The 15,969-nt window shown below is 40.2% G+C and overlaps 1 protein-coding gene across 5 annotated transcripts in view; it reads left to right on the forward strand.

The window, feature by feature from the left end:
- Nucleotides 1–15,969, forward strand: part of LOC101110467 (transmembrane protein 45A) — a 110,174-nt gene that overhangs the window by 81,346 nt on the left and 12,859 nt on the right. For all 5 annotated transcript variants that reach the window (XM_042229766.2, XM_042229899.2, XM_012188794.5 and 2 more), the window contains 3 exons: nt 79–291; nt 2,108–2,292; nt 14,830–14,975. In XM_042229766.2, the coding sequence (XP_042085700.1) occupies nt 79–291; nt 2,108–2,292; nt 14,830–14,975 (544 nt within the window). The remainder of the gene's footprint in view (nt 1–78; nt 292–2,107; nt 2,293–14,829; nt 14,976–15,969) is intronic.

Here is a 15,969-nt window from a genome sequence, read left to right on the forward strand (position 1 = left end):
TAGGCTGGTCCTTCTGCCTCTTCCTCTTTTAGTAAAATTGTGGAAAGATGGCTTAAAGTGTGATATATCCCTCTGCAGGCATCCTTGGAGAACAGTTTTTACCTGGAGGACCACACCTGACCTTGTATGACTACCAAGAGGGTCAATGGGTCCAACTCCTGAGCTGGCAGCATTTTACCATGTACTTCTTCTTTGGGCTGCTGGGTGTGACAAACATCTTATCTTCTACCATCATTTCACTTCCTGCCTCCTTTAGCAAGTTAATGTTATCAAATGCTTTATTTGTGGAGGGTAAGTATGAGTATTTTCATATACCTTTCATTATTCTTGAACATTTGTCTAGCCCTTTACAATAATATTTCTTTTGTGTCCTGGTATAGCCTTGGCCCACAAGGTCATCTGTTTGGTTTAGGCCATGGTGAGCTATTGAGATGTCCTAGACAAGATTCCAAAGATTTTCCTTCCCTACTGACTCATTTGAGCTTTCCTGGTGGCTCAGTTTGTAAAGAATCTGCCTGCAATGCAAGAGACCTGGGTTTGATCCCTGGGTCAGGAAGATCCCCTGAAGAAGGAAATGGCTACCACTCCAGTATCCTTGCCTGGAGCATTCAATGGACAGAGGAGGCTGGCCGGCTACAGCCCATGGGATGACAAAGAGTTGGACATGACTGAACACTAACACACACACACACACTGACTCATTTAGTACAACTGGGCAAGCCCAGTCATTCAATGTGTTTTATTCACATTTCACATTTTCTTAAAGAAACACCTACTCCAGTATTCTTGTCTGGAGAATTCCATGGACAGAGGAGCCTAGTGGGCTCTGGCCATTGCGTTTGCAAAACTTGTCTGTTACAACTCAGCAACAAATCAACAACAATGACAGCCATGGTTTATCTCTGATTTATCCAAGAGATGATCATCATTTCTATTTTTGACATATAAAATTGAGCTGAGAATAGTGAAGCATAAATATCCTCAAACGAGGAGACCACTCACAGTAGAGTAGCTTCCAAATCTAGTATTGATATAGTCAAACTCCACCATTACATGATAAACAGGGTCCAAAATATCTGGTCGCATGAAAAGGAAGTCCTAACATTCTTTGTTCCGTTAGCCTCCCTGTTAGGAAGGAAACACTGAAAACAAGTATTTAATGATTTGTTTTCATTATTTTATATGTAAGGGATAGATTGTTTGTAGAACTAGAAAAATCTCCCCATTATCAAGAGATAGTCTTTCCTAATGTCCACTTTGCCTCTCACATCCAAAGGTAAGAGCTTTGGTTGGGCACCAGCCATGATGCCATGATTCTCTTTATCTCGGGGTATTACCATATTTTCAGTGAACATCTTTTCCCCCTCATCTAAATGAAAAGGATGAAACTGAAGCCAGCATCTCTGTCCATGGGATTAAAAAATATGGTTAGTTACTATTTCTTGGGAGCTTCCAGAGAATCTTATCATACCCATCAAATTCTACTCTTATGACTTGTGTGTATATTTACTGCCTTCAGTGGACTGAATTTCTTAAGGTGAGGGTTTGTCTCATTCATCTGTCTGTTCACCTCAACACCTGTTTCCGTTCATGCTTATTATTCTTCTTTTTGTATAAAAGATGACTTTGAAATATAGTTATAGAAAATGTCATGATATAGTGGAGAAGAGAATAAAACCTGGGGAAGGGGAAAGGAAATTTGAAAGATTCCATCCTAAAGAGGTAGTGATGACTCCAAAAATGCTGTGTGCTCAGTCATGTCCGACTCTTTTGCCACCCCATGAACTGTAGCCCACCAGGCTCCTTTGTCCATGAGATTTTCCAGGCCAGAATACTGGAGCAGGCTGCCATTTCCTACTCCAGGTGGTCTTCCAGACCTAAGGATCGAACCCACATTTCCTGCACCTCCTGCATTGGCGGGTGGATTCTTTACCACTGAGCCACCTGGGAAGCCCTCCCAAATGCTAGAGGTTTCCAATATTGTAGGAAGCAGTGGGCATCTGATATTTTGGACAAATAAATGTGTGTGTTTATGAAAGTTGTGTACTGAGGGAAACAGTAGATAGTTTCACTGAAAAAGGCAAACGATTTTTTCTGCCTCTGACAGCTTTTGTCTTCTACAATCACATTCATGGCCGGGAAATGCTAGACATCTTCGTGCACAAGCTTCTGGTCTTGGTCATATTTTCAACAGGCCTGGTTGCCTTCATGGAGCTCTTCATACAGGCCAATATAACTGTGGAACTTCTGCGGACAAGCCTTTTCCTGCTTCACGGAAGCTGGTTCTGGCAGGTGAGTTGGGGGCTCCAGTGAATGTGCCTGGTGTCTGCACTGATGGCCTTCTCTCTTTGATTGTAGGTGTTGTGCTCTGAAACCCAGAGACGTCCTTCTGATATGCTGCTGGTAGTGAGAATGCAGGCCTTTGAGGGGCCCAGTGGCCCTGGTGAGAATAGTGACAGAAGGAGGTGGGAGGTGTACACCTTCATCACACACCTGAATATCCATTTTGTAGGAACTCTGAGCTGGTGCTTAGCTGGAAGCAGTTCCTGATGCTAAAGTCACTTAAAGCCTAATGAGTAATAAGCTTGAGAAACATATGGAAGGCAGGAAAGGGAGGGAATTATGTATTGAGGAATAAGTATATGCTGGCCACTGGGCACAACTTTTACATACACATTATTTCATTCTCATTTTGTCCTCACAACAACTTGGAAGTTAGATATTATCATCCCCAACTGACTGATAAAGAAGGCTCAGAGAGAGCAAGTTACTTTCCCAGGATCACACAGAAATGGAGCTAGGTTCTAAAAGTGGGTCTGTCTGACTCCAAATCCCAGGCATTTTCCATTTTACTGTTGACTCCCTAATCTTGGAGTGTTGTTGAAAACATATATTCCTATTAGTGAACGTATACTATACACCTGGAGTCCTCAACTGCTGGGAACTAATGTCTGATCTGAGGTGGAGCTGATATAATATGAAAAAACATGAAGTACACAATAAATATAATGCACTTGAATTTAACTGAAACTCTTACTTCCTCCACCCTGGCTCATGGAAAAATTATCTTCCACGAATTCAGTCCCTGTTGCCAAAAAGATTGGGGACCACTATTTTGTAGAGACTGATAAATCATAATCCAATATACATATATAGATATAATGAAAGCCTGGGATGAAAGGTGAATGTGGTTTAATGACAGAAGATTTCTTAAAGGAGATTTTTAGTCACTAAAGTTCAAGGATATGGGATGATGAGATTCTTCCAGGGATTTGCATTTCAGTGAAGAGTGATAACAATGCCCTGGTGGGTAAGGGGCAGAGAAACATCATGGTCAAAATGGGAGCTAGGAAAGAGGTGATATTTAAGCTTGTGGGGAAGGCTGTTGGAGAACAGGCGAGTAAAGAGCTAGATTCAAGGGTTGTTTTGAAGGAAAAATCATATAGCAAAAGTAACAAATAACTTATCATGTGATAAAATTTATAACCGGTGAATTTAACCAGCTGGTATACAGAAGTTGTATTGTGAGATTATCTATCATCTGTTGGGAAGCTAAGTAGGATGGCATGTAAAACATAATGATGCATTCTGTATCTCTTGATGGGAATATTTGACTATATATTGTGCATGTATTGCTGTATTGCTGATCAAAACTAAAAATAAATTTAAAAAATTCAACAGTGATAACTTCTGACCAAGATGACAAGTGGGTTTATGCTTCAACAAATCTCCTCTGATTCAAACATATAACAATGATACATAAACTATCAAAACTACCTATGAAATTAAAAAGATATTTAAAAAAAGAGAAAAATAAATGAAAGTAAGAGGGTAAAAAATATGTAGTTGCAATTAAACAACCCAAACTAGGGCAAGCTACCTGTGGGCCAGATAGAATAGAAATGCATAGTTGGAGAAGATATGGACTGCAGGCCTATGGACTCCAGGTCTGGGGTAGATATGATGGCTGGTGGTTTGGTTCCAGGGAAACTAAAAGGAAATTTAAAATTCCTCTCAGTGTGGGGTAAAGTCAGGCTCTTGGAACTCTTGTTAATTATATATTTATGTATTCTCTGTTTCTAATTGCTTTTCATTCGGTTGATCTTTCACTTTCTGATAGAGGTCTGTTAAAATTTTATATTAGTTATGCATTTGTCAATTTCTCCTTATTTTCAGTTTTTTCTTTAGTGTCATGAGGTTGTATTCTCCTTCTCTCTAGTCTTTTGAGTTGAATATTCACTTATATTTAGTTTTCTTATTTTTACATATAATACATCTAAGATAGCATGTATGCTCAGTTGCTTCAGTCATGTCTGATTCTTTGCGACCCTGTGGAGTATAACCTGCCAGGCTCTTCAGTCCATGGGATTCTCCAGGCAAGAGTACTGGGTTGCCATGCCCTCCTCCAGGGGATCTTCCCAACCCAGGGACTGAGCCCAGGTCTTGCACAACAGGTGGATTCTTTATTGCTGAGCTGCCTGGGAAGCCCCATACCTTTCTATAGAATTCTTTTTCTATATTACTACTATAGCTACCTCCTGTGAGATTTCATGTATGGTAGCTTTCACTCTTGGGAAATTTTGAATGTTGCATTTTCTGTGTGATTTCCTCTTTAATTTATGAGTTATTTAGGAGCATACTTTTCAGTTTCCCCAAAATATTCTTTCTTTTTTATTATTTATTTGCAATTCTATTGCTTTGTATGTGTTCCCTTTGAAATGTGTTGAGACCGCTTTTGGAATGTAGCCCAATGTCACTGGTAGTAAATGTTCCATGTATTTGAAAAGATAGTAATATTCCATCTTTGTTGGGTTGAAGATTCTCCATATATTTACTAAATTAAGGTTTTAAAGAGCTAAATATGCAAATAAAGAAGTTAGAAAGTAAGGAGAAAGGGAGAAACCCAGAGTTGATAAAAGGAATAATAAAGATAAGCTCAGAATGAATGAAACTATTTAGTGTTTCTTTAATCATTAATGTTTGATTAAATATCTGAGGGAGGAAGCTGTGAGCTTTCATAACTGACCATGCTACTGCTACTGCTGCTAAGTCTCTTCACTCGTGTCCAACTCTGTGCGATCCCATAGACGGCAGCCCACCAGGCTCCCCCATCCCTGGGATTCTCCCTGGGATTTTAGGTTGGCTTAATATCGTTCTTTCTGGCAGAGGAATAATATTTTCATATCCCCCCAAGAGCTTTTCTAAGGAAGAGATATGAGGTTAGAATCTTTGGGCATAAATCCGAGATCATTTAAAAACCTTCCATCTGTCATTATGCCTAGATTAGTTTGGGACTTCAAGGAAAATGAACATTTGATACCAATGCAAACACACACACTGGCAGGAGAGGCAGGTTTAACAATAGTACGTCTCCTCCCCTGCTCTCTCTTGGTTAGTTTCCTCTGAAACAAAAATGTTTCAGGGGCTTAGGTGAATTTATTTTGCTTCCATGTTTTGTTGCTATGAATGTTTATGCCCCAAACTGTATCTCAGGCTAATACTATTATGTTGTGATTTGCTTTTCAGCATATTTTTTCTCTTGCTACTTCTCCATATGTGATTAATAAACAATATATAGATAGATTAGAGAAAAGGTACACCTGGATTCTTGGAACCATAAATATGGAGAGGTGAATAAAATGAGGAAAATGCTGCAGTGGCCATTATTTAAAATAGCTCATATATAAATGATTAAGTAATAGACAAACCTGAAGGGAATTCCCTTCCCCACCTATCAAAATGGTTCCTGTAGTTTCCTGAACTACATTACAGCCAAATATATTTTTTTCAAAAGCCTAATCAAAGGCAATTTAGAAAAGGTTAAAAAAATCTCTCAGGCACATTTATTCCATGAATCATGTTTTCTGAGTCCGTTTGTGAATGAGTATTTCTAAAGCTCACTTTTGCACTTCGTCATTCCCAGTGTGAGGACCACAGTGCAGAGAGAATCAAGGAAGGAGGAGGACACACCTGGGAGGGATTTGATTTTGGAAACTCTGAAAAAAACAGTTGTGACTGTGGCATGAAGGGAGAAGTCTGTGAGTCCGGGTCAGGCGGACCCAGATCTGAATTCCGGGTCTACCATATTAATCAGATGACCATAGACTAACCGTTCTGTGTGCTTAAGATTCCTCAACTAAAAAATAGTAATGATATCTTATGAGACTGTTGCTTGAATGAAATGTTCCACCCTGAAAATGCCTCTGCCTTGAGGAGATACTATTAATTCCATAGGAAGAGGGTTGAGAAATCTTCTAGGAGAAGGTGAACTTTAGTTGGGGTTTGAAAGAGAAGTGAGAGTCACCAATATGTCCAGGTTTGAGCTTTAGGACAGGTGATACTCTTCTGCTTATTTCAGCCTTAGCCCCTGTATTAGTGTACAAGGGCTGCAAAAACAAATTCCAACAAGCAGGAAGACTTCACTGTTTTGGGAGATAGAACTAAAAATCAAGTTGTCAGCAGGTTGGTTCTTTCTTGGGGGCCCCAAGAGAGAATTTGTCAGTTGCCAGCAATCCTTGACTTCCCTTGGCCTGTTGGTAGTATAATTCCAATCTCTGCCTCCAGAGTCACACATGTGTATTTCTGTGTACCTGTGTCTTTACATGGACCTCTTATAAGGGCACTCATCACTGGAAAGTGAAAGTCACTCAGTTGTGTCCAACTATTTGCGACCCCATGGACTATACAGTTCATGGAATTCTCTAGGCCAGAATCCTGGAGTGGGCAGCCTTCTTCCCAACCCAAGGACTGAACCTAGGTCTCTCACATTGTAGGCACATTCTTTACCAGCTGAACCACAAGGGAAGCCCAAGAATACTGGAATGGGTAGCCTATCCCTTCTCCCGCAGATCTTCCCGACCCAGGAATCAAACCAGGGTCTCCTGCATTGCAGGCAGATTCTTTACCAACTGAGCTATCACGGAAGCCCCACTCATCACTGGATTTAGGGCCAATTCTGATCCATTATGACCTCATCTGGATGTCATCTACAAAGACCTTATTTCCAAATGAGGTTACATTTACAGGTATCAGGGGTTAGGACTTCAACATGCCCTTTTAGAAGGAATGATTTAACTCACAACAACTGCTAAGTCTTCCCTCTGGGAGCTGGAGTTGATCACTCCCCAGGCAGGGGTAGGTACCCCAGGTAGGGGTAGGTGAATGGAATTGAAGGAACACAAGTGAGACTGATGGGTGGGAACTGGAGAGCTAGTCCTTAAACTAGATAGGTCATTAAACTCAACCTCCCAAAAGGCCTTTGGTTGACACAGATTTCTCTGTCAACCTCCATGTATTGATGTGAGAGGAGAACATGAGAAGCAGTTCTGACACCCTGGTTGAAATGGCTGGGCCCCTTAAACTGAGAATTGACAACATGGTTTGAGTTTCCTTATTGTCATTTCCAAACAGTGAGCACAGAGGAGCTAGAAAGTCTCTCTTCCAGGGCCTTCAGGGACCTGGGCTCTGATCACTTTGGTTTCCACTGTGAGCTTTCCTTGAAGTATTATAAAGGGGTATTACAAAACACAGATATGTTCAAACAGCAGGTAAAGCAGCTGGGTGGCATTCTCCTCCTGGAGTTTATGGGTACTGTAGGCTCAGATCTCTAATTTGATAACTGATTTATCTTTTGTTAATTACTCATCCCTTTAGAATGGAGCCCTGTCCTCATACAGAGTCCCCAGCTCTTGCAATGATGCAAGTGCCTTTGTGACTGTTTGGAGACCCTGAGGCAGGTTCGCGCCTTACTTAGATTTCTTATCCATGAAATAGACACAACAAAAGAAGTCTGTCAGCTTTGATATTTTAGAAAAATGTGTGAATGTGACATTGGTTAATAAATAAAGTGCATAGGACCAGTGTAAAAATGAAGGCCTCTGGACTGCTCCACTTGGTCAGGCAGCTACCAACCTGAATGATGAATCAATGGAGAACACATGTTGCTGTTCATGCTTTGAAAGGCAGGTCTGGTGTGGCCAGTTATTTCTACTTTTAGAAGTAAGCTGAGACTATGGACTTCTGCATGAAGTTCCCTAATTTTTCAAGCATTGTAAATTAATTCAACTTATTTTTTCACAGGGCAGGCAAAGTACATCTGTGATATAAATGTGGCTCAGGATCTGCCAGTCTATAATCTGTGTTTTAAGGGAGAAACAGTACCATGTCTTTATGGGACCAATTACTGTCTCAGTACCGATTGTTCAAACTGTATCAAACTGCTAAGATGACTCACATGGACCCTGGTGTCTAAGCCACTGTCCTTCACATTGCCCCATGGAGAAAGGCTAAATGATGAAAAAGCGTGTTGGGTAGAGGAAGGAGCACACAGAGTTCTGGAGGGAGGCCCTCCTGGCTTGGAACCCTGTTAGTCATTCAACTGTTTTGTAATACTGGGGACATGACCGAAGTCTCTGAGTTCTACCCTCTGTGATATGGGGATGAGACACCCTCTTCTTGGGGTGGTTGTGAGGATGAGAATTAGGGTTCAGGAGGCCTGACGTGCTGCAGTTCATGGGGTCGCAAAGAGTCGGACACGACTGAGCAACTGAACTGAACTGAACTGAATGGTCTGGACCTAACAGAAGCAGAAGATATTAAGAGGTGGCAAGGATACACAGAAGAACTGTACAAAAATGATCTTCACGACCCAGATAATCATGATGGTGTGATCACTAATCTAGAGGCAGACATCCTGGAATGTGAAGTCAAGTGGGCCTTGGAAAGAATCACTACACACAAAGCTAGTGGAGGTGATGGAATTCCATTTGAGCTATTCCAAATCCTGAAAGATGATGCTGTGAAAGTGCTACACCCAATATGCCAGCAAATTTGGAAAACTCAGCAGTGGCCACAGGACTGAAAAAGGTCAGTTTTCATTCCAATTCCAAAGAAGGGCAATGCCAAAGAATGCTCAAACTACCACACAATTGCACTCATCTCACATGCTAGTAAAGTAATGCTCAAAATTCTCCAAGCCAGGCTTCAGCAATATGTGAACCGTGAACTTCCAGATGTTCAAGCTGATTTTAGAAAAGGCAGAGGAACCAGAGATCAAATTGCCAACATCCGCTGGATCATGGAAAAAGCAAGAGAGTTCCAGAAACACATCTATTTCTACTTTATTGACTATGCCAAAGCCTTTGACTGTGTGGATCACAATAAACTGTGGAAAATTCTGAAAGAGATGGGAATCCCAGACCACCTGACCTGCCTCCTGAGAAACCTGTATGCAGGTCAGGAAGCAGCAGTTAAAACTGGACATGGAACAACAGACTGGTTTCAAATAGGAAAAGGAGTACGTCAAGGCTGTATATTGTCACCCTGCTTATTTAACTTATATGCAGAGTACATCATGAGAAATGATGGACTGGAAGAAACACAAGCTGGAGTCAAGATTGCCGGGAGAAATATCAATAACCTCAGATATGCAGATGACACCACCCTTATGGCAGAAAGTGAAGAGGGACTAAAAAGCCTCTTGATGAAAGTGAAGGGGGAGAGTGAAAAAGTTGGCTTCAAGCTCAACATTCAGAAAACGAAGATCATGGCATCTGGTCCCATCACTTCATGGGAAATAGATGGGGAAACAGTAGAAACAGTATCAGACTGTATTTTTGGGGGCTCACTGCAGATGGTGATTGCAGCCATGAAATTAAAAGACGCTTACTCCTTGGAAGAAAAGTTATGACCAGCCTAGATAGCATATTCAAAAGCAGAGACATTACTTTGCCAACTAAGGTCCATCTAGTCAAGGCTATGGTTTTTCCTGTGGTCATGTATGGATGTGAGAGTTGGACTGTGAAGAAGGCTAAGCGCCGAGGAATTGATGCTTTTGAACCGTGGTGTTGGAGAAGACTCTTGAGAGTCCCTTGGACTGCAAGGAGATCCAACCAGTCCATTCTGAAGGAGATCAGCCCTGGGATTTCTTTGGAAGGATTGATGCTAAAGCTGAAACTCCAGTACTTTGGCCACCTCATGCAAAGAGTTGACTCATTGGCAAAGACTCTGATGCTGGGAGGGATTGGGGGCAGGAGGAGAAGGGGACGACAGAGGATGAGAAGGCTGGATGACATCACTGACTCGAAGGACATGAGTTTGAGTCAACTCCGGGAGTTGGTGATGGACAGGGAGGCCTGGCGTGCTGCGATTCATGGGGTCGCAGAGTCGGACACGACTGAGCGACTGAACTGAACTGAACTTATGTGCCTGAGTGAGGTTACAGTGCCTGACACATGGTGGTACATCTTCCAGGGAGTACCAGTGGCAGATCTCCTTCCAGCTAAAGGGAATCCTTTATTTTTTAAATATTTATCTATTTGGCTGTGCTGGTTCTTAGTTGCAGCACACAGGATCGCCAGCCTTTGCTGGGCATTCAGGATCTTGAGTTCAGCATGCAAACTCTTAGTTGTGACACATGAGGTCTAGTTCTATGACCAGGGATAGAACCCAGACCCCCTGCTTTGGGAGCTCAGAGTCTTAGCCGCTGGATCACCAGGGAATTCCCTCAAGGGAATCCTTTCAGATGGGAAACAGGAACATGTGATTAAGGCACAGCTGTTACTTTTCCCTGATTTATTCATATTACGGGAAATTTCCAACAGAAATGGTTTCACTCAATATTATAAAATAAAGTGCTGGTTTTTTCCCCCAGTAAGATTACATTTGTTAGATTTATGATCAGAAGCAAATTACTAAACCACCCAATTTTCCAATCTGGTTAATGAGGATAACAATACATTAACTTGGGATAATAATATATTATTGAAGGGCCATAGTAGAGAAACCTCCTAAGCACAGTAACTGACACATAGTTAGCTAATATATGGTAGACTTTTGTACAGTTACCCATGTAATTATCTTGGTTTTGTATCTCATTTAGATCTCAAACCTGACATATGTTCCTCTATGTATCTACCTATTATTTATTTATCTTACTTTTCTTATTGGAGTAAAATTAACATAACAGAATTCAATTCCTCCCTCCCCCTCTTCCTTCCTTGCTTTTTCAGTTTTATTAACGAATAATTGCCATACAACACTGTATGAGTTTATGATATACAGCACAATGATTTCATTTACATAATTAAATGATTACAAAAATAAGTTTAGTGAATATCCATTATCTCATGTAGAAACAAAATTAAAGACATTGAAAAGAATTGTTTCCTGTGATAAGAAATCTCAGGATTTACTCTTTTAACTTCCATAACACACAGCCATGTTAGTTATATTGATCACATTGTACATTATATCACTTATTTATCTTATAACTGAAAGTTTGTACCCATTGGCTGCCTTCATCCAATTCCCCTTCCCCCACCTCCCGCCTCTGGTAACCACAAATCTGATCTCTTTTTCTATGAGTTTGTTTCTGAAGTATAACTGACCTAGAGCACTATGTTAGTTCCTCATGCCCAACATAGTGATTTGATATTTCTATACATTTCAATGTGATCCCTCAGATCTAATATCCGTGTATTATCTGGATCTAGTATCTGCCACTATACAAAGATATTGCATAATTGTTGACTGTATTTCCAACAGTGTACATTTCATACTTGGAAATTTGTACCTCTTAATCTCCCTCACCAATTCTCTCATCCCTGGAACCTTCTCCCCTCTAGCAACATTTTATGCTTTTTAAAGTGTATAATTCAGCAACATTTAGTACATTCACAGAGTTGTGCAATTCTCGCCTCTATTTAGTTCTAAAATATTTTCATCACCCTGAAAGGAAACCCCAGATCCATTAACCAGTCATTCCCTTTTCTTTTCCTTCCCGTCCCTGGTTGCCACTAATTTGCTTTGTGTCTCTATGGTTTACCTATCCTGGTTATGTCATACAAACAGAACTATACAATATATTACCTTTCGTGTCTCTCTTCTTTCTCTAACATAATGTCTTCAAGGTTCATCCATGTTGCATTATAAATTAATGTCATTTTTATGGCTGAATAATATTCTGTGGTATGGAAATACTACATTTAGCTTGTTCATTATCAGCTGATGGACAATTGGAATGTTTTCAACTGTGGCCCTTGTGAATAATGATGCTTTGAACATTAGTGTAGATGTTTGGATACCTGTTTTCAGTTATTCTGGATAAATATAGTATCTAGAATGATATTCTACATTTAACTTTTTTAGAAACTGTCCAATTGTTTTCCACATGGCTGTATCATTTTTATGGGCTTCCCAGGTGTTACGGTGGGAAAGAATCTGCCTGCCAATGCAGGAGATGCAAGAGACATGGGTTTGGTCCCTGGGTTGGAAAGATCCTCTAGAGTAGGAAATGGCAACCTGTTCCAGTAGTCTTGCCTCGAAAATCCCATGGAGAGAGGAGCCTGGAGGGCTACAGTCCATGGGGTCACAAAGAGTCAGACAAGACTGGGCATGCATACATATATCATTTTACATTCTCAATAGCAACATGTAAGGATTCTAATTTCTCCATATCCTTACCGACACTTGTTACTTACTATTATTAATACCATTATAGGGGGTGTGAAGTGGTATTTCATAGTGGTTTTGATTTGCATTTCTCTAATAACTAATGATGTTTATAATTTTTTCTTGAGCTTATTGAGGATTTAAACACCTTCTTTGGGGAAATGAGTCTTCAAGTCCTTTGCCCATTAAAATTTTGTTTGGCTTTTTTTTTTTTTTTTCCCTTTGGCTTTTTGTTGAGATTAAGGATTCTTAATATATTCTAGATATCAATTCCTTATCAGATATGATTTTCAAAATTTCCTCCTATGCTAAAGGTTGTCTTTTCATTTTCTTGATACTGTCCTTTGATGCACATGAGTTTTAAATTTTGATGTGTCTTGGTGTCATGTCTAAGAAATCAGTACCAAATCCCAGGACATGAAGCTTTTTCCTCGTGTTTTCTTCTAAGAGTTATGATTTCAGTTCTCATATTTAGGTTTTTGATTCATTTTGAGTTTATTTTTATATATGGTGGAATGGTGGTTTATTCACTAAGTTGTGTCTGACTCTTGCGACCCCTGGCTACACTCCATTTATTTAGATCTTCTTTGATCTCTTTCAACAATGTTTTGTAGTTTGCAAGGTACAAATCTTGAGCCTCCTTGCTTAAATTTATTCCCAAGTATTTTATTCTTTTCAATGCTATTATTAGTGGAATTGTTTTCCTAACAATTTTTCTGAATTGTTCATTGCATCTTTTGTGTGTTGATTTTGTATCCTGCAAGTGTGCTAAATTTATTTATTAGCTCCAATAGTTTTTTTTTGTGTGTGTGGTTTCTTTATAATTATATGTATGCTCTTGAAAAACCAATATGCAGGTCAGGAAGCAACAGTTAGAACTGGACATGGGAAAACAGACTGATTCCAAATAGGAAAAGGAGTACGTCAAGACTGTATATTGTCACCCTGCTTATTTAACTACTATGCAGAGTACATCATGAGAAACGCTGGGCTGGAAGAAACACAAGCTGGAATCAAGATTGCCGGGAGAAATATCAATAACCTCAGATATGCAGATGACACCACCCTTATGGCAGAAAGTGAAGAAGAACTAAAGAGCCTCTTGATGAAAGTGAAAGTGGAGAGTGAAAAAGTTGGCTTCAAGCTCAACATTCAGAAAATGAAGATCATGGCATCTGGTCCCATCACTTCATGGGAAATAGATGGGGAAACAGTGGAAACAGTGTCAGCTTTTATTTTTGGGGGCTCCAAAATCACTGCAGATGGTGACTGCAGCCATGAAATGAATGACTTTTCCTTGGAAGAAAAGTTATGACCAACCTAGGTAGCATATTGAAAAGCAGAGACAGTACTTTGCCAGCAAAGGTCCATCTAGTCAAGACTGTGGTTTTACCAGTGGTCATGTATGGATGTGAGAGTTGGACTTTGATGGAAGCTGAGCACTGAAGAATTGATGCTTTTGAACTGTGGTGTTGGAGAAGACTCTTGAGAGTCCCTTGGACTGCAAGGAGATCCAACCAGTCCATTCTGAAGGAGATCAGCCTTGGGATTTCTTTGGAAGGAATGATGCTAAAGCTGAAACTCCAGTACTTTGGCCGTTCATGTGAAGAGTTGACTCATTGGAAAAGACTCTGATGTTGGGAGGGATTGGGGGCAGGAGGAGAAGGGGACGACAGAGGATGAGATGGCTGGATGGCATCACTGACTCTATGGACGTGAGTTTGAATGAACTCTGGGAGTTGGTGATGGACAGGGAGGCCTGGCCTGCTGCGATTCATGGGGTCGCAAAGAGTTGGACACGACTGAGTGACTGAACTGAACTGAACTGAACTGAAGATCATGTCATTTGTGAATATAGATAGTTTTATTCTTCCTTTATAATGTGGATGCCCTTTATCAATTTTTTCTTGACTAATTGCACTGGCTAGAATTTCTAGTACAGTGTTAAGTAGAATTGGTAAAATAAGAAACCCTTGTCTTGTTTCCTGATCTTAGGAGACAAGCTTTCAGTATGAATATAATGTTACCCAAGGGCTTTGTTTATTTTAAAACCTGTTTTTCAAAACTCTGATTTTGAAATAATTTAGTGAAGCTGAGCAACTTAGAATCCTAACATATTCTCTGAAAGTCTACCAATATCCAGAGATGATTACTATTCGTATCTTGAAAATTGATCTATAAATATCCTTAACATTTTTCCAAAAGTATTAACTAGTAGATATTGTCCATTTTAGTAAAACAGGTAGAGTTTCTTATCTGTAGCATCTCAGATAATGGGAGTTATGTTACCATTAATCTTGACACAAAACATTTTGAACTGCACCGTCTTTGGGAATATGGCTGGTACTTCTTAATGTGTGCTCTTGTTTTAAATTACAGATCGGGTTTGTCCTTTATCCTCCCAGTGGAGGTCCTGCATGGGATTTAGTGGATCATGACAACGTTATGTTTCTCTCCATATGCTTTTGCTGGCATTATGCAACAGCCATTATCATCGTTGGAGCAATTTATGCCTTTGTCACCTGGTAAGTTAGTGCTTTTGTTCGTAGAAGTTCTATTTTTTGGTTTATGATCATCAAGACTCATCAGGACTGAAATTTAAGTTCAAAGAGGTATTTCCCTCCTTAGCATTCCACAAAACAGGGTAATATAGCAGAAAATTATCTCCTAGCACAGACATTTCCAATGAAAAGAATAAATGCTGGTTTAAAGTTGGAATAGCTAAAAAGTGCCTCTGCTTTGCTCCTAACCTATGCATCACCCTTCAACACGCTCTTCTGTGCCTCCATGTCTTTGCATATGCTGTTTTCTTTTCCACAAAGTCCTCCCCATACTTGCAGTGAGCCCCCTCCATTTCCCCATGCATACCTCAGTTATAGAATTTCCCAAGCTTGTGGTCATTCTTGACAAACATGTATGTCTCCCATTAAGTTTGAGTATCTGATTAATTTGACATTTACTGCAATACTTCTAACAGTAAGATTCAGTTAAATGATCCATGTTTTTACGAGGACTTTGATACAATATTTCATGATGAGTGAGGGGCAATATACAGATGGCTAAGAACCCATATTCTAGCTCTGCTGCTTGTCAGCTATATGACTTAGGGTAGATTATTTAATCACCTTAAATATCAGTTTTGTTGTTTAAAAGATGAAGACCTAAATGAAAATCGTGTATTTCAACTGCCTACAACATAATACGAACTCAACGAAGATTCTTCTTTTTCTTGTGCTTGTTCTTTTTTTTTTTTTCCTGGTTCCTGTGATAGATTTCTTTTTAAATTGAAGTTCAGTTGACATGCAGCTTCCCTGGTAGCTCAGCTGGGAAAGAATCTTCCTTCAATGCAGGAGACCCTGGTTCAATTCCTAGGTCAGGAAGATCCCCTGGAGAAGGCATAGACTACCCTCTCCAGTATTTCTTGGGGATTCCCTGGTGGTAAAGAATCTGCCTGCAATGTGGGAGACCTGGGTTCGACCCCTGGATTGGTAGGATCCCCTGGAGGAGGGCATGGAAACC

This window comes from Ovis aries, chromosome 1, assembly GCF_016772045.2.
Source record: "Ovis aries strain OAR_USU_Benz2616 breed Rambouillet chromosome 1, ARS-UI_Ramb_v3.0, whole genome shotgun sequence".
Taxonomy (NCBI): domain Eukaryota; kingdom Metazoa; phylum Chordata; class Mammalia; order Artiodactyla; family Bovidae; genus Ovis; species Ovis aries.